This window comes from Acomys russatus, chromosome 17 (assembly GCF_903995435.1).
Source record: "Acomys russatus chromosome 17, mAcoRus1.1, whole genome shotgun sequence".
Taxonomy (NCBI): domain Eukaryota; kingdom Metazoa; phylum Chordata; class Mammalia; order Rodentia; family Muridae; genus Acomys; species Acomys russatus.
The window spans coordinates 19,291,699-19,310,209 of NC_067153.1; the positions used below are offsets into that span (position 1 = coordinate 19,291,699).

At 39.0% G+C, this 18,511-nt stretch overlaps 1 protein-coding gene across 1 annotated transcript in view; it reads left to right on the forward strand.

Moving 5' to 3' along the window:
• Positions 1-18,511, forward strand: part of Adcy8 (adenylate cyclase 8) — a 216,771-nt gene that overhangs the window by 179,154 nt on the left and 19,106 nt on the right. The window contains 1 exon segment of the mRNA XM_051159596.1: positions 10,792-10,870. Coding sequence (XP_051015553.1) covers positions 10,792-10,870 — 79 coding nt within the window.

An 18,511-nucleotide genomic window follows, 5' to 3' on the forward strand; every position in this document is an offset into this window, starting at 1 on the left:
CTAAGACTCACAGCAAAGCATTAGGTAGGGCTCAAGGAGTCCTATGGAAGAGTGGGAGGAAAGGATAGATGGACCCAGAGGGGACAAGAACGCTACAAGAACATAAACAAAGTCAACTAACCTAGATGCATGGGGGCTTATAGAGATGGAAACATCAACCAAAGAGCATGAATGGACTGGACCTAAGCCACCTACACATAGTAACTGATGGGCAGTTTGATCTTCATGTGGGTCTCCTAGTAAGTTGTGCAGGTGCTATCTATGGTGTGGGCTCTGTTGCTTGCTTTTGATCATTTCACTGTAACCAGTATGCTTTGCCTCAATGGATGAGGAGGAGTTCAGTCTTGATGGGACTTGATGTGCTGGGACCAGTTGGTGGGGAGCTCCCATTTTCTGAGGACTAGGGGAGAGGGATGGGGAGGGGGAAGGAAGGCAGGAGGGAGAGACAGGGAGGAGAGGAGGGAGTGGGCTATCATCAGGATGTAAAATGAATATATAAATTTAAAATATCTTTTAATCACGTATCCATATGTGTGTGAGTTTATTTCAGGGTCTTCAGTTCAATTCCATTCATCAACTTGTCTGTTTATATGCCAAAGCCATGTGGTTTTTATTACTATTATCCTTTAATACAGCTTTAAAATAAGGCATGATGATATCTCCAGAAGTGCTTTTATTGTTCCGGGTTATTTTAACTAGCTTGGGTTCTTTTGTTTTACCACATGAAGGTGAGAATTGGTCTTTTGAAGTCTGTAAATTAATTGTGTTGGAATTTTAATGGGAAGTACATTTAATCTGTAGATTGCCTTTGGTAATATGGCCATTTTTACTATGTTAATCCTACCAATCCATGAGCATGGGAGATCTTTCCATCTTCTGATGTCTTCTTCAATTTCTTTCTTCACAGATTTGAAGTTCTTGTCATGTAGGTCTTTGACTTGCTTAGTTTGAGTTACACCAAGATTCTTTATATTATTTGTGACTATTGTAAAGGGTGTTGTTTCTGTCATTTCTTTTCAGCCCATTTATTAGGTGTATAAAAGAGGGCTACTGATATTCCTAAGTTTATTTTCTATCCAGCCATTTTGCTGAAGATGTTTATCAGCTGTAGGAGATCTCTGGTAGAATTTTTGATAGTATACTTATGTACACTATCTGCAATTGCATATCATCTGCAAATACCAATACTTTGACTCCTTTCTTTCCATTTTGTATCCCCTTGATCTGCTTTAGCTATTTTATTGCTCTAGGAAGAACTTCAAGTATGATACTGAATAGACAAGGAGAGAGTAGGCAGCTTTTTCTTGTCTCTGATTTTAGTGGAATTGCTTTACGTTTCTCTCCATTTAGTCCGATGTTGGCTATTGGCCAGCAGTGCATTGCATTTATTGTGTCTAAGCGTGTACCTCATATTGCTGATCTCTCTCAGCCATATTTCTTTCCTTCTTTCTTTCTTTCTTTCTTTCTTTCTTTCTTTCTTTCTTTCTTCCCTCCTTCCTCCTTCCTTTCTCCCTCCCTTCCCTTCTTCTTTTCTTTCTTTCTTTCTTTTTTCTTTCTCACTTTCCCCTTTATTTATTTATTTAATCACTTTAGAGCCTGATCCCAGCCCCGTCCCTTCTTTCTTTCCATTACACCCTCATGTCCCTTCCCCCCATTACATCTCTCTCCTTCTCCTCAGAGAAGGGAAGGACTCCCAGGGGTACCAACATATCCTGGCATCTCAAGTTGCAGCAGAACTAAAGGTGTCCTCTTCCATTGAGGCCAGACAAGGCAGCCTAGCAAAGGGAAAGGGATCCAAAGGGAGCCATCAGAGTCAGAGACAACCCCTAACACCATTGTTAGGTAAACAGCATGTTGACCAAGCTACACATCTGCTACATATGTTTATGGGGTCTAGGTCCAGCTCCTGAATATTCTTTGTTGTTTGTTCAGCCTCTGTGAGCCCCCATGGACCCAGGTTAGTTTACTCTATAGGTCTTCTTGTGGTGTCCTTGACCCCTGCAGCTCACTCTATCCTTCCTCCCATTCTTCCATAAGACTCCCTGAGCTCCATCTATTGTTTGGCTCTGAGTCTGGGTCTCTGCATCTGTTTCCATCCACTGCTTGATAAAGCCTCCCAAAAGACAGTTATGTTAGTATCCAATCTGCAAGCATAGCAGAGTATCATTAATAGTACACAGGTTGGATCTCTCCCATGGGGGTGGGTCCCAAGTTGGGCTAGCTATTAGTTTGCCTTTCCTTCAATCTCTACATCTTTATCTCTACACTCTTGTAAGCAAGAAAAATTTTGGTTCATAGGTTTTATGGGTGTGTTGAGGTCTTCCCTCCACTGGAAGTCCACCTGACTACAGGAGATAGTGACTTCAGGTTCCTTAACCCCTACTGTTAAGAGTTTCAGCTAGGGTCACCCTCATAGACTACTGGGAGCCTCCTCTGTCCAAGAGATGCCTCCTCACTTATTTACATTCTCTCTCTTTGTCTTTCCCCTATTTTCCACCCTTTCCCCACCTCTGGAACTTTCACAGGAATGGGTGTTGGATTTTATCAAAGCTTTTTTCAGCATCTAATGAGATAATCATAGGGGTTTTTCTTTCAGTTAGTTTATATGGTGGATTATGTTGATAGATTTTTGTATATTGAACCATCCCTCCATCCCTGGGATGAATCCTACTTGATCATGAAGGATGAAGTTTTTAATGTGTTCTTTATTCCTTTTGTGAGTATTTTATTGAGTATTTTTGCAACAATGCTCATAAAGGAAATTGGTCTGAAATTCTCTTTCTTTGTTGGGTCTTTGTGTGGTTTAAGTATCAGGGTGACTGTGGCCTCATAGAATGAGTTTGGCAATGTTCCTTCTGTTTCTATTTTGTGGAATAGTTTGAGGAGTATGAGTATTAGTTCTTCTCTCTGAAAGTCTGGTACAATTCTGCACTGAAACCATCTGGCTCTGGGTTTTTTTGGTTGGGAGACTTTTAATGACATCTTCTACTTCCTTAGGGATTATAGGAATATTTAACTTGTTTACCTGATCTTGATTTAACTTTAGTAAGTGGACTCTATCAAGAAAATTATCCATTTCACTTAGATTTTTCAATGCTGTGGCATATAGACTTTTGAAGTAAGACCTAATGAGTCTATTGATTTCCTTAGTGTCTGTTGTTATGTCCCCTTTTCATTTATGATTTTGTTGATTTGGATATTGTTTCTCTGTCTTTTAGTTGGTTTGTCTGAGGATTTGTGTATCTTGATTTTTCTCAAAGAACCAGCTCTTGGTCTTATTGGTTCTTTGTATTGTTTACTTTGTTTCTAATTTATTGATTTCAGCTCTGATTTTGAATATTTCTTGCTGTCTACTCCTCATGGGTGTTTTTGCTTCTTTTATTTCTAGAGCTTCCAGGTATGCTGTTAAGTTGCTAGTATGAGATCTCTCCAATTTCTTTATGAAGGCACTTAGTATTATGGACTTTCCTATTAGCACCACTTCCATTGTGTCCCATCAGTTTGGGTATGTTTTGCCTTCATTTCTTTTAATTCTAGAAAGTATAATTTCTTTCTTTGTTCCTTCCTTGACATAGTGGTCATTGAGTAGAAAATTGTTCAGTTTTCATGAGTTTGTAGTAGGTTTTCAATTGTTTATTCCTATTATTTTTATGTTGGTGGCTGTAGTGTGTGTGTGTGTGTGTGTGTGTGTGTGTGTGTGTGTGTGTGTGTGTGTGTGTGTGAGAGAGAGAGAGAGAGAGAGAGAGAGAGAGAGAGAGAGAGAGAGAGTATGCTTCCCTTCTTTTGATTTTGCTTGTGTGGAGTTAATTTCTTGTACTTTCTTACTTGTAGCTAATCTTCTTGGGTTACATTCTAGTGTCTTCTTTAGGGCTTGATTTGTGCATAAATAATTTTTAATTTGGTTTTGTCATAGAGTATCTTGTTTTCTCCACCTATATGGGTTAAAAGGTTTTCTGGGCATAGTAGTCTTGAATGATATCTGTGGTCTCTTAGAGTCTGCAAGGCATGTGCCCAAACCCTTGTGACTTTTAGAGTCTCTGTTGAGAAGTCAGGTGTAATTCTGATAGGTCTGCCTTCATATGTTACTTGGCCTTTTTCCCTTGCAGCTTTTCATTTTCTTTTCTTTTTTTTTTTTTTTTTTTTTGTCCTGTACATTTAATGTTTTGATTATTATGTGTAAGGAAGATTGTCTTTTCTGGTTCAATGTAGTTGGTGCTCTCTAAGCTTCTTATATGTTTATAAGAATCTCTTTTTTTAGGTTGGGAAATTTTTCTTCTATGATTTTGTTGAAAATATTTTCTTGTCCTTGGAGCTGGAAATCATTTCCTTCTTCTATTTTCATTATTCTTAGGTTTTGCCTTTTCATAGTATCATATATTTATTAGATGTCTTGTGTCAGGAACTTTTTAGATTTAACATTTTCTTTGCCTGATATATTGATTTTTTTTTTTTTAACGGTAACTTCTATGCCTGGGATTCTTCTTCCATCTCTTTTATTCTGATGGTGATATTTGTATCTACAGCTCATGTTCTCTTACCTAAATTTTCATCTCCAGGATTTCATTGGTTTGTGTTTTCTTTATTGATTCCATCTTCTTTGTCAGATGTTAAACAGTTTTATTCATTTCCCTCACCTGTTTGATTGTAATTTCCTGTATTTCTTTAAGGGATTTATTCATTTCATTGTTAAAGGCCTCTATCGTCTCTATAAGGTTGGATTTAAGGTCATCTTAGTGTGCTTTGGCTGTGTTAGTATATTTAGGGCTTGTTATAGTAGGATACCTGGCCTCTGGTGGTGCCATGTTTTATTGGCTCCCATTGATTGTGTTCTTAAGCTGTCCTTTAGCCATCTGGTTGTCCCTGGTGTTAGCTGGATGTTCCTGATACTGATAGGACTCATTGAGGTGGCAGGTAGAGACTTGGTCCTGACAATGTAGCTCCTGGAACTGCTCACTGCTCACCTCTGCTGGTTGTGCCTTGAGTGGACCTGAGCCCCACATGCCTTACTAGGAAGGCAAGCAGAATCATAGGCCTGACAATAAAGCTCAAGGAACATAGCGCAGCTCACTGCAACTGGACGCTCCATAGAGGGCACTGACAGGGGATTGGCATGGAGGGGATATAATCTGAAAGTTCCTGAGGCCTAGCAGGCCTCAGAAAGGCAAAACTGTGAGCCTGACAATGAAGTTAAGGGGATAGCATGTAGCTCACTTCTGCTGGCTATACTGCAGGTGGACCCAGCAGGCAGGAGATTGGCAGGGAACAGTCTAACCTGGATGTTTCTGGACCCTGGTTGGCTTCCTCAGGAAAGCAGACAGAGCTGTGGGCCTGACAATAGAGCTTAGTGAACAGCTGCCCACTTATGTTGGCTGTGAACCAGGTGGCCCAGGCAGGCAGGGCATTGATGGAGTGGGGATCTAGCCTGCATATTCCTGTGGCCTGGCAGGTCTCCTTGGGAAAATAGATAGAGCTGTAAGTCTCACAACAGAGCTCAGGGAACAGCACACTGCTCACCCTCTGCTGGCTGGGCCCCTGGTGGTCCTTGTAGGCAGGGAATTGGTAAGGAGGGTGATTTTCTCAGTTTCTAATGTATGATAATTTTATATCTCTGTTATTATGCCATTGTCAACTTCTTTCAACTCTCAGTGTGTACTCAAAATACTGCTGTTCTTTTCTTTCCTTTTTTGTTTATTTGTTTGTTTGTTTACTTGCTACTCATTGAATTCAATTAGCTTGCCCAAATGAGCATGGATAGAAAGTTATTTAAACAAGTATAACTTGACAGTGGCTACACCACTGAGGAATGTGACTCTTCCTACCTAACAACAATTAAATTCTATAGCTCTTCCTGGTAGAGAAAAGCCTATGAGCCCTTACTTCTCCAAGTTGGGATATTGATGGGCCCAGTCTTGTGTAGCCTTATACAGATACCCTCTGCTGCTATGAATTCATGGGTTTAGCATCTAATTCATGGCCAGAAATAACTTTTCATAGCACCCCTTCCCATCCTTTTGTTCCTTCCACTCTTCTATAATGTTCCCTGAGCCTAAGAAGGATTTGTATACAGGTTTCCTTTCAAGCTAAGCATGAAATCATCACTTGTTTTCAGCCCTGTTACCGGCTAGGAGTCTCTTCATTAACCATGGCCCACTAAAAACAGAATCTTCCTTCACTAAAGCTGAAAGCAGGGGGAATCTATGAGTACAAACATAAATGGCTAGAAGGCAGTTGTCACCATGTCCACTTAGTAAAACAACAATAGAAGGTTCCCTCTAGGGCCAAAACAACAGAATATTCCCCCCATAGGCCTCCCAGCCTTTAACTATTGATCAAATGTACAGTACCAGCATGAATTCCTCTTTTGAAACAGGCCTAAAATTTGATGAAAAGTGTTTGGTTGCACCCATAACAATGATGACACTACTACACCAACTGGGCACATCTTGTCTGACAGTTGGTACTCTAGTTCATGTGACTCATAGCTGTGTAAAGTGTTGATGACTTTTCTTCCCCAGATGTCTGCATAGCACCCTTTGGCACTCTGAAAGCTACCCATGATAAGGGAAGCTTCTCACTCAGTTCCAGATTAGTGGCTCTATATCCTGCAACTAAACTCTCCATCAATAGGTTCTTGTCATCTGGTAGGAAACTGAGTAACAACAGCCTATATTGCTTTGCGAGCCTCTCTGACCAACAACTCACATGGAGGCATCCCTGATCTGGCACTACAACTTTTCTTTCATAACCTACAACTCCTGGAAGCCACACTATCTATCCATACAGAGTACCTCCTTTCAATTTGATTTTTAATTACATGCTTTAATTATCTCACACAATAGTGGGATTCCATATGGGTTTTTTAGACATCCTTACTCTTGTTTAACCTAGTAAAATCCCTCATCTCTGCCATCTACCTACATCCCCTCTTAAACCTTTTGATAACCCATATTCTCCCACTGTGTTTTATCCTGGATGTTCTACTATCCCTCTCCAGCAATGCCTTTCCACATCACGCATGCTTCCTGACCTCAACAGGCACTTCAAATTAAGCACAGAAATCTAGCACTTCAAAGCTACATTCTCCACAGTTGAGTGGAGAGTGGGGTCTGACTTTCACACGTACTCTGGTGCTTCATATTTGACCATATCCCCTGAATGGGGAGGCCTGGCAGCACTCAGAGGAAGAATAGCAGGCTACCAAGAAGAAACTTGATACCCTATGAGCATATACAGGGGGAGGAGGTCCCCCTCAGTCACAGTCATAGGGAGGGGAGTAAGGGGAAAATGGGAGGGAAGGAGGAATGGGAGGATACAAGGGAGGGGATAACCACTGAGATGTAATATGAATAAATTAATAAAATAAAATAAAAGATTCTCATATAAACAATAGCATGAAAAGTTTTTATTTCTGACTCTGGGTTACCTCCCTCAGTATATTTTCTAGTTCCAACCATTTTCCTGCAGATTTCATTTTTATTTGGTGCTAAACAAAATTCTATTATAGGAATGTACCACATTTTTATTATCCACTTATGAGTTGGTGGACATCCAGGCTGATTCTATTTTTTAGCTATTGTGAGTAGGCTATTGGTGAGCATGGCTGTGCCTATATCTCTGTAATCAGTTAGCATCATCCAAATTGTTCACATGAGAGAGTAAGAAGTATATGTAAAGTGGCTGCTTCAGATATGATACAATCTTTCACCAGTAAAGTCTTATTACACCAGTAATAAGGCACCAAAATAAACATAAATTTAATTGGGATGGTTTATTTCGAGTTTTGTGGAGGAAAACAGAAACTAATAAATACAAATTTGGAGGTGGATTGTCATATTGAAAACTCCGAACTTGATACCTGAAATCTGGGCTCTTGTCCTGGGAATGACTCAAGTGAATATATGACCTTGAGCCATTGACCTCTTCCCTATAGGCTTTAGTCTCTTATAAAATAAAAGCCTTTTAAGGAGTATTATATTACATGTGATACACATAATATAGAATAAAATGGATTTGCAAAATGAATTGTAATATATTTAATTATATAAACCTATTATTGTTCTTTATATTGAGTGCAAAATTATATTATAAAAAAATATGAGCATTTAGCCTTAAATTTATAGAAACATTTTTTGCAAAGAGGATATATAAATGACATTTAACAAATTCTAAAATAATCATAGTTTTTTTTTTCTGGAGAGTCAGCTGCCTTTTCCAGTTTCCAGATTCACTACAAGTAGCATAAATGCTTTGTTATTGAGTCATACTAACATTAAATATTAATTTTTATGATACATCAGATTGAATTATCTCTAAACATTATAGTTGCCCTGTGGATTTCATTACTCTGCATATGTTTTCAATTAATAATGTCCCTTTACCATGGAGATGATAGTATTCCTTCAGCAATTTTATTAATATAAATCACTATCTCAAAAGTCCCTTGAATTAAGGCAAATCTCCACAATGTAGAACATACTTCAGCCATTTACTCTCCTTATGTTTTTTCCAAAAATCATGAGAGGTACAAGTGAAACTTCTGAATCCAAATAAAAATTCTTTGGGGCTTTTTCTCAACATGATTGGGTTACTATTCATATACTTTGGTCCCTACACAAGATATTTTTAATGTAAAATACAGCTAAACATTCAAAAATTGTTCATCGTTTTCTTTCATTTTTTTTTTCTTCTGAGTCTGGTCTAGCTGTGTCTCTATTTTTGGTCAATCACTGTTTTCTAAAATGATTCAAGAAGTATTCAGTTGTCTCTTGAAAATGTGTTTCAAATGATGAATTTCTGGGCTTAAAATAAGTTTTATGTATCACAAAGAAGAGGATAATCTGAAGTGCCAGGCAATGCAGGAGTCTGGGGAAGATTGACAGAATCCAGGGAGAGGTTCTAAACATAGGACATCTCTCATTCAAATGAAATAAATTGAGCAAATGATTCTCCAAAGCAACACAGTCACAGACAAGATTATGTGTCATGGAGTCATGAGGGGAATGTATGAGCCAGGACTCATGCCAAGCACCTCACCACCATTTTTTTTCATTTCATCCTCACACTTAAGGAGGTAAAACACTGTGGAGTCGTTCTCCATAGATGAACGAATTGAGGCTCAGAGATATCAAGTGGCTTGTTCAAGGTCGAATAACTGTTCAAAAACAGAGCTGCAGTAGGAATTTGGATAGCCTTCAAAGTTCATGTATTTAATAATTTTTCTCAGAAGCATAGAGGGAAGGAAGGAAGGAAGGTAGGAAGGAAGGAAGGAAGGAAGGAAGGAAGGAAGGTAGGAAGGAAGGAAGGAAGGAAGGAAGGAAGGAAGGAAGGAAGGAAGGAAGGAAGGAAGGAAGGAAGGATATATGAGTGGATGGATGATAGATATATAGGTAGGTGGATGGATGGATGGATGGATGGTACATATATAGGTGGATGGATAGATGGATACATAGGTAGGTGGATGGATAAATGGATTGATGAATGGATGAATATATAGGTGGATGGATGTTGGATGGATCAATCTCTACCTCAATACATGGCTTACAGCCCACCCTCTTTACCCTAGCACTCTTGCTGCATAGTTCTGACAAATTCAAGAAGTGTCAAAATGTCCCTTACTGAGTCTTCACATGGCCTCAAATATGACATATGATGTTAACCTGAGGCCAGAGATGTGTAAATACCATGCTAAATTATATAGCTCAAATCTACAACCTAGCCTTCTTAAGTATTTCCTGGATATCCTGGCTCAGTTAGTTATTCTCCCTTTTCAGAGAGTATCAAAGCAATAAGGATATACCCACCCTAATGGCAAATTTGTCTATATATTTTATTTTGTCTCTAGTGAATTATTTGAGATCAGGAACAATGTGTCTTCTTCATTTCTGTATCCCAGTGTATGCTGGGATACAATAGATGCTCAGTCATGATGTATTTCTCTAGAAATATAGTTAAGAACAATAAAATCTACTATTAGCAGATCGGCATAAAATACCAGAGCCTTCATTAAAAAAACATAAAAATGGAAGACAGCACCCCCCCCCTCTCATAGAACTGATATGGGAATTAAAATAATTGATAGAAGAATTAAAAATATACAACTCATAGACTTAATACAATAATATGAGGATGAAAGCAATTAGGATACAGACCATCACATGGCAAGCCTTGAACACTGGCGTCTGTTGCTGTTGTTGCTGCTGTTGCTGCTGTTGCTGCTGTTGCTGCAGCTGCTGTTGGTGTTGGTGTTTTGAGACAGGGTTTCTTCGTGTAGCCTTGGATGTCTTGGACACTTCTTGTAGAACAGGTTGGCCTTGAACTCACAGAGATTTGCCTGCCTCTTGCTGGGGTTAAGGGCATGCACCACCACATCTGAAAAACACAGGCTTCTTAAGTAATTCAATGCCTTTTTTAAAAAAAAAAAAAAATGAATGAATGAATTCCTGCCTTCACAGGGTATTTCTAATAGGAAGGTATTAAAACTCTTTGAAATGTAGAAAAATCACTATGCAAGTGGAGGTTATTACGTGTTAATATTGATGTGATCATTTTGTCTAGATACTAAGCCCTAGATATTCTTTTACCAATTATGCCATATATGACCTCATAGGTTTGGTGGTCTCTTGTTTTCTGAATGAGGTGACATGCAAACTCTTATAGCGGTCTATATTACATGGAAAAAATACTCATTTCTTCTCATCACACTGCATTTTGAATCTGTTTCTTCATGCTTGCCCCTGAAATCCATCCATGGTTGTTAGTTACCATGCCATTCTTCCTTTACTTTTTCCACAGAGATTTCCTGGGGACCAAGGAGGCATCATTGCTGTTGATGGCCATGTTTCTTCTTGCTGTGTTCTACCATGGACAGCAGGTAATGCCATGTTTTCCTCCACCTATCCACCATTACCTAGCATTTCCTGTTGCCATAAAACTGTCCTGCTAGGCCTCACTACTCCCTGAAGCAAGCAACTCCTATAAGTCTTAATAAACTGATTCCTAATAAAACTGCCTAATAAAAAGCCACGCTAGGGACAATGACTTGATAAACAGTGTGTTTTCAAAGGCCTCTGGGTCCCTCTGTTTCAAAACATCATTATCCTAATTTAAAAAGCTTTTAATTTCTGGCTAAGACAAAGTGGTGTCTTTCCCAATCCCAAGGTCTAGATGTGAGTTTTACTAGAGATTGTGTGTGTTGCTGGAGGGAAACAGTCAGGTTCAAGGATCCACTGACTCACAGTTTTAGCTCAGTTCCTCTCAGCGGTATGCAGCCTCAGCCTTATCTCCCTGTGGCACTATCTCCTCAACTTGAGAATAAAATAGTAATGTATAAATAGATTGTTTTGAGGGAACAATTAATCATATTTCCCACAGCTTTTTTGTTCTGTCATGTGTATGAACAGACAATTACATTAGTCACTTTTCTAAGAGTTGTAACCAAGTACCTAACAAGAAGCAAATTAAGGAAGAAAAGATTTATCTTGGCTCACAGTTTAAAAGGGGACTCAATGCATCACAGCAAGAAAGCCATGAAAAGAATAAATTAATAAAAAAAAATAAAAAATAAAAAAAGAAAGCCATGACAACAGGTCATATTGCCCCAATCTGGAAGCAGAGAATGAACAGGAAATCATACCAGGATATCAAAATTCAAGGTCTGACCCCAGTTGCCTACTTCATCCTGCAAGATTCCATCAACCTTTTAGGCACCGTCAATGTCAATTGTCCATCACAGGTTCATGTATTCAAACACTCAGTTCGACAATTCCCATTCAAACCACACAGCACAGGAAGAGCCTCATTACTGTTTTGTTCTGAATAAACAGCATGCCTGCCATGTTGGTTCAACTCACTATAAGCCCCTATTATTTATTAGGATATGGAATATAAAACTCCGTTCCTGCATCTCTTAGAAGAGGGTATACCATAAACCATGCAGAGGTCTTATATGTAGATGATGCTTAGCCAAGGTCATAAATAACACAGAGGTGTTACCTATAGAATATGCTTCCCCCAGGTATCCACAAGGAAATTACCTTCCTAGGAACATTCTGGTAGGCTTCATGTAACAGACCTTGCCTGGTATGTTTCTCCCAGGGAAGGCAATTTCTCTGGCTTCCAGCCTTCCTTAGTTGTCTGTGGTTCTTAGTGTAAGGTTGAGGTCTCATGGACTTTCCCTGTCCATTTTAGCAGGTCTACAATGAGGAAGGAAAGAAAGAAAAGAAAATTATATGTTATAATCTCAAAAACAAGAGAAGCAATAAAAAATAAAAATGTATAGGACTTCTCTAGGCAAGCTGCAACCCATTAAGATAATTTCCTGGAGAGATTTTCACTCCTCTACAGAAACCAAGTGCTGCGAGCCTTGCTGCTTGCTCTTGGTCCATCTTTCGTTTGTTCATGTTCACATCAAATAAGCAAGAACAAAGAGAGAGCAAATCGAGAAAAGTGTCAGCCAGAACAGAAATAGAGACATATCCCTGGGAAATCACCATGGAAACCCCAGGAAAGCAGGGATGAAGCAATTAAAAAGACCCAAGAATTCAGAGATACATACATGAAGCTAGTCGTAACAAGTTGGGGGTGGTGTGGAAAGTGTAGTCAAGAAGAGATTGAGTAGTGTAAACTCTTGGTAAGTGAAGGGAGTGGGGTTTGACTGCTACGTTTCTGCTGCACATTTCACTCTCCTCACTTAATCCTATCAATAAGCCAGAGTGGGAGTTTCCGTCTTGCCCATTTTACAGATGAAGCAGTCAAGCAACAGACTTGAGCACTAGGACAAAAATTCAAATCCTGTTCTTCAGCAAAGCTCCTCCCCCTCCTTCACCTGCCTCAAACACAACAAAGACTTTTTTCCATACCGATTCTGGCCAGAGGCGCCCAGTCCCACAGTGTGGTTTTGATTTTTTTTTTTTTTTTTTTTTTTTAATGTCTCCTGAATGTTTGATGCAGCAGTAAGGTAAATGAGAAAGTCCAGCCATTTTCAGAATTGCTATTCTTAGGTCCCTCTGGCTGTCTCTGAGCACAAGTGTCCTGCCCTCCAGGTCTACATGGCTTCCATTAATATAGGAGCACTTCTTAGTCTGATATATGAATTGTAACAAATCATCACCCATTCCCTTTTAAGTACTCTAAAGACAGAACTAACTGAAGCTGTCCTACAGGAATACTGTATGTGTATTCCTTCTTGAGATTTTAACTGAGTTGCAAGAAATCCCCCACACATAGAAAACAGAACACACTCAGAGTGAGAGTCCCCATGAATTGCCATACTCCCTGTCGGGGCCTTCTTCTTCACATGGTAGTCTTTTAACATACTGACTCAATATATCCTATTCTGCATCTGCCCTGGGAGGGCAGAAAGCCTAATGGTTATAGTTAACAGATGGCAGATAAGTTAAGAGTATGGAAATGCTTTTTAATAGCCTGGTAGTTTGTGACATTTGCTAGTTTTCATTTTCTTTCTAATTTTTAAAGATTCTTAAAATTGTATAATTGCCCCATAACTATAAGATCTGGGTAGGTATAGGCACAGGTATAAGTAAAGTCTGGCAATCAAATCTTGGCTCCACTGGTAAAATATCTGACCTTCAGTAATTTGTTATGAGAAATAGATAGGACAATAGCAGGTTCTGTTTCATAGAGTTGTTATAGCTTCATGTGGGAGGTAATCACAACATGTTTATCTCGGTGGTTTACACATATATGCTTAATGCTGTTAGCTGCTTGAAAATAAACCTTTGGCACAGACCGGGAAGTCATTGCTGCCCATCTGGTTCCAAGACAGGAGCAGAGATTCAAGTCTTCTGAGATCACAAAGCCAAGAATTAAAAAGAAAAAAAAGCCAGAATGAAATGGGAACACAAATGCTCCTTAGTTTCTGGTTCCAGTCTGTCTCTGCAACATGCCTTACCTCCTATTTTAGAGACCGCTTTCTGCAGGATTGCATCATTTGTTAGCTATCTATAGCATCCAATAGGGGTTCTTCTGTTCATCATGGTTACAACTTGCCCACTTCTGGGCTTGCTTCATTTCCCTTTGTGACTCAGAGGCCCTCCACTTTTAATAAAGACTGAAAAATCCCCATAAATGCCTGGTGCGCAGCAGTGCCCTGGGGGTAGGGGTGTTGAATGTGCAATTATACATCTCCAGAGTGACAGGCAGTTATGCAACTGAATAATTGGGGAAATTTCATTTTGCACGAATGTTTAAGCGATATGCCAAACACTTCCTCCTCCTCTGACTGAGGCAGGTGAGTGTTCAGAATGTTGGACAAGCAGAGCAAGTCATCAGATGCCTCCCACATTATGCCTGATTCACTGGCAGCCCTGGAAATTTGAGCTTTGTCTGAGAATCTTCTTTTATAGCAGAGAAAGCTACAATTGTGCGTAGAGACAAAAATTAATGAGGTAATGTTTCTACTCACCTACTTCTGAGTCTGGTTCCAGAGACTATCTGAAAGAGCCAAGCCTTGAAACCCAGTGTTCTTGCGTGAGTCCCAGCAATGTCACTCGAAGAATAAGTGCTCTTGATGCATTCACCGTCTCAAAGCTTTCACTTTTTTTAACCTATAAAGAGTAAATGAAAATAGAGAAAAGCTGAATAAAAGCACACACACACACACACACACACACACACACACACACACACTCATACATGCACACACACACATACACCATATGTGAGCTAGGTGCCACAAATTAGAGCTATGTATTGGGTTCAAAGCTGGCATCTGTCTTTGAGACCTTCATAGACTGTCTCATACCCACTTCCCCATCTGTTAAATTGTTGCATGATTGAATGAGGTTGAATACAATAAGGTTGAATACATATGACATTCTTTAAAAAAAACAGCTCCTTATCCAAGACAAGATGCCATCAATATTAGTTGTCATGTGACTAGCCTGGCACAAAGATAAGAACTTTTTGTACAGCCAGTTTTGATGAAAATCAAGGGCATGTAATATACTTCAGTTGATGCTTTGGAGGAAATGCTAGGGAATTTCTCACCTTTAATATACCAGGCCTATCTCTTGTATACACTCTGCTTTCCTTCCTTGTCTGTACTAACCAGCCATCTTGAGTTGAGTTCTTCCTCTTGGGACCCTCCAGCCACTACCCAGTATTGAGTAAGTAAAAGTGGAGGCTGTGTTTCACTCATTGCTGGCATCAAGCATGTACTAAACACAATAGATCTTCTGTAAGCTCAGGAGGATTAGTAACCTATGAAGGTTACCATGTATGACATCGGCCTTTATGATACCTGCTTTGCCAGAAGTCTGGGCTGTACTAGACCAGCACACTTCTTTATAGGCCTGCCTTAGACACAGATACCCACTATCACCAGGCTGGAAGCTAAGATGCTCTTGTCTAATACCTGGAAAATCATGCTTAGATGTGACCTTCTAGATTTCCTCTCACGTTTCTGAATTCAAATTCGGTTAAATGAGTCTCCAGTAGGAAAGTTAAAGAAACTATTCACCTAGTATGCATTTTAAAAGAAAGAGTTGTATATACTCATAGGGTATCAAGTCTCTTCTTGGCAACCTGCTGTCCTTCCCCTGAGTGCCACCAGGTCTCCCCCTCCAGGGGACATGGTCAAATGTGAGGCACCAGAGTACGTGCGGGAGGGAAGAATAGGAGGATACAAGGGATGGGATAAACATTGAGATGTAACAAGAATAAATTTTTTAAAAATTTTTAAAAGAATAAAGTTGCAATGGAAGAAAAAAAAAAGAAAGAGTTGTGTTTAGAAATAGTGATGAGAAAATCCTGGTCTCTTGAAAAGTCAAAAGCTGATGTTCTTGAGTCTGAAAGAGAAAGAAAATCAAAGCAAATGTTTTATCTGACCTCATCCACACCTGCCTTACATATTAGGAATGCTTTATGAACCTACATTGTACATGTGTCAGAATGCTTTTTTTTTTTTGCATCATGTCTGCACATCTATATAATAAAGTCATGTCCTAATTTATATCTCTTAAAGCAGATATATCAGAGCAATTGTCCTAGTTGTTGGAAGGAAGTCCTGTGACCTGAATGACTTTCAAGATGACTCAGAGATTTGCAGGCACAATCAGGAGCAGCATTGTTTTCTACACTTGGCTGCCTCCATACACAGATTCGTTTTATTGTATAGAAAACTAAAAAAAGGCACATAAGTAAATAAAACATCATAATAAGCTTATGAAGATCTACCAACTCCTGTCCAGCCTGTTTTACCTGTACCCCCATGCATGTTGCCCACTGCCACTTTCCCCCAGTTACTTTGAAACTAAACCACACATCCTTTCTTTAATCTAAAAATATTTCTGCATGGATCAAAAAATAGGGAGCTTCTTACTTAATCACAAATCCATTAACATACTTTTTTAAAGAAAACAGAAGTTGGCTAATTCTGTCAAAAACTACTAGGCCATGTTTCCGTTTATTAACTGATAGATATTTTTGAAGTTTGCCTATTTGAATTGAGATTCAAAACTTGTGTTTTTGCCATTTCATGGTGTATCTCTTAAGGCATTTTAAGTCCTTATTGTCTCTCTCCATCTTCTTTTTCTTTTTTTCAAATATTTTATGAGAGCCATCTGACTTTTCTAATGACTCTCCGTCTGGCTTATACTTGCCCTGTAAGACTATTGAACATAACCCCAGTTCTCTGTGGTTTTCATTGATTGTTCTGTGTAGAAGCTTGGTGAGCTCCAGTTTCAGTGTTTTATGAAATATTTTAATTGGCTTCTTTAGAAAGTACATTTAAGAGGTTCATTATATCTTTTCATCTCTATTTTGACTAGGTTAGCGGCTACTCACAACAGCCTGCATTCATTTATTTTATAGTGTGACATACTAATTTTGTCAGCAGCCCATAATGTGTCAGCTGGAATACACTATAAAAGAGAACTGTCCCCTCATCAATTAAATGTCCCCTACAAGTGTAGCTCATAAAGCAAAGTTAATGTGAGAGTCTTTCCCTTTAAGTTTGCTCCTTGTGAAGGTAGCCAGTAGGTTTTATTCCTCAGCATCATTCCAAGGTGGTGGATGAACCGAGTTCCTTAAGTCACTATGAATTCACGCATTTTAACTTGTTTTCTGTGTTTCCATCCATTGCAGTTTTCAGTCTTATGGAAATTCAGTTTGCCATATCTCTGACCACTGCAACCCTATTCAAGCTGGTTTTTATGATCTTTTGACATAACCCACTAGTCTCCAATAGACTTGTCTATGGTGTGAAAACATGTTTTAAGCTTATGAATTTTCTGTCCTAAAATTCACCTGTTTCTGGCAAGAATAGTGATTATGTTTGTGGGAACTGGTATTTAAGTAGTGTATAGGAAACTCTAACCTACAAGTTAGAAGTGCATATTTGCCGTAGATTTTCATTGTTTCCAGGCCTTAAAAGTGGGTTGTGATTAATTAATTAGGTTAATTAATTAAAAGACTAGGGAGCTAGAAACATAGAGTCTGATATCACAGTGATACTTTTGTTTCTTATGAAAACCATGGGCTTTGGTTTGGTTTGGTTTGCTTTGGTTTGGTTTGGTTTGGTTTGGTTTGGAAAGTCTTTCATGTAGCCCAAGCTGACCTCCAACTCACTGTATAGCAGATGACCTTGAACTCCTCACTCTCTTGGCCTTGTCTGCTAAGTATTGGGGTTGCTACAAAACCTGGCATGACAATAGGCTTTTATAACCTCACCAGTCTTGGATCCACTGATGCCCTTTCTCCTCCCCAAATTCTATTTTTAATGACAAAACCACAATTGCCCAGTTGCTTTATTATGCAACTCACATCTAATAGTCTAGACTAATAATGCAAATATTACCACCTACAATATGATTATCATAAGCATAAGGTTGTGAATATCGGGGTGAAGGTGTGCATACAGGAAGAAGGAGTGCTCTTAAGTTCTTAGGTAACTAATATATGATGTGACAGCATAAATTTTTCTTCCCTTGGAGACCAAACCATCAGAGAATAAAGAAACATTCTTAATTTATTTCTTAGGCTGCAATATGTTCTATTGAGTATATTGTTATAGTTTGGCCATGCAACTGAATGAACACTTCTGTCATTTCCAGCTTTTAGTATTACAAATGCAGCCAAATGAATGACTTTGTGCCACCATTGAGACTTGAAAATAAAACAAAGAAACTAGCTAAATGTTTTAAGTCTTTGAGTTTGGAGCATCCAACCATGTGACCAACAGTGAATCATGTTGTTCATGCTCATTGCTAAAGACTTTGAAAAAAACAACACCCCCAATGCTAAGATATTAATGCCTTATGAGCTGCCCATGAAGAGAAGCTGCCCAACTCCAATAAGAAGGGAAGTCAGGACAAAAGGCCTCCTAAGTAAAATTTCCTCTGCTCTCTTGTAGTGAGTGGTATTCACCTCTAATTCAGAAACAAGGAAACTAAGAATAAGGCCCTATTAGTCACTCTGGCTTGAAGAGAACCCTCTTGCTATCTTTCACATGGCCTTTAGTTGACATGTCCACATAAGAATGGAAAACAAAGCT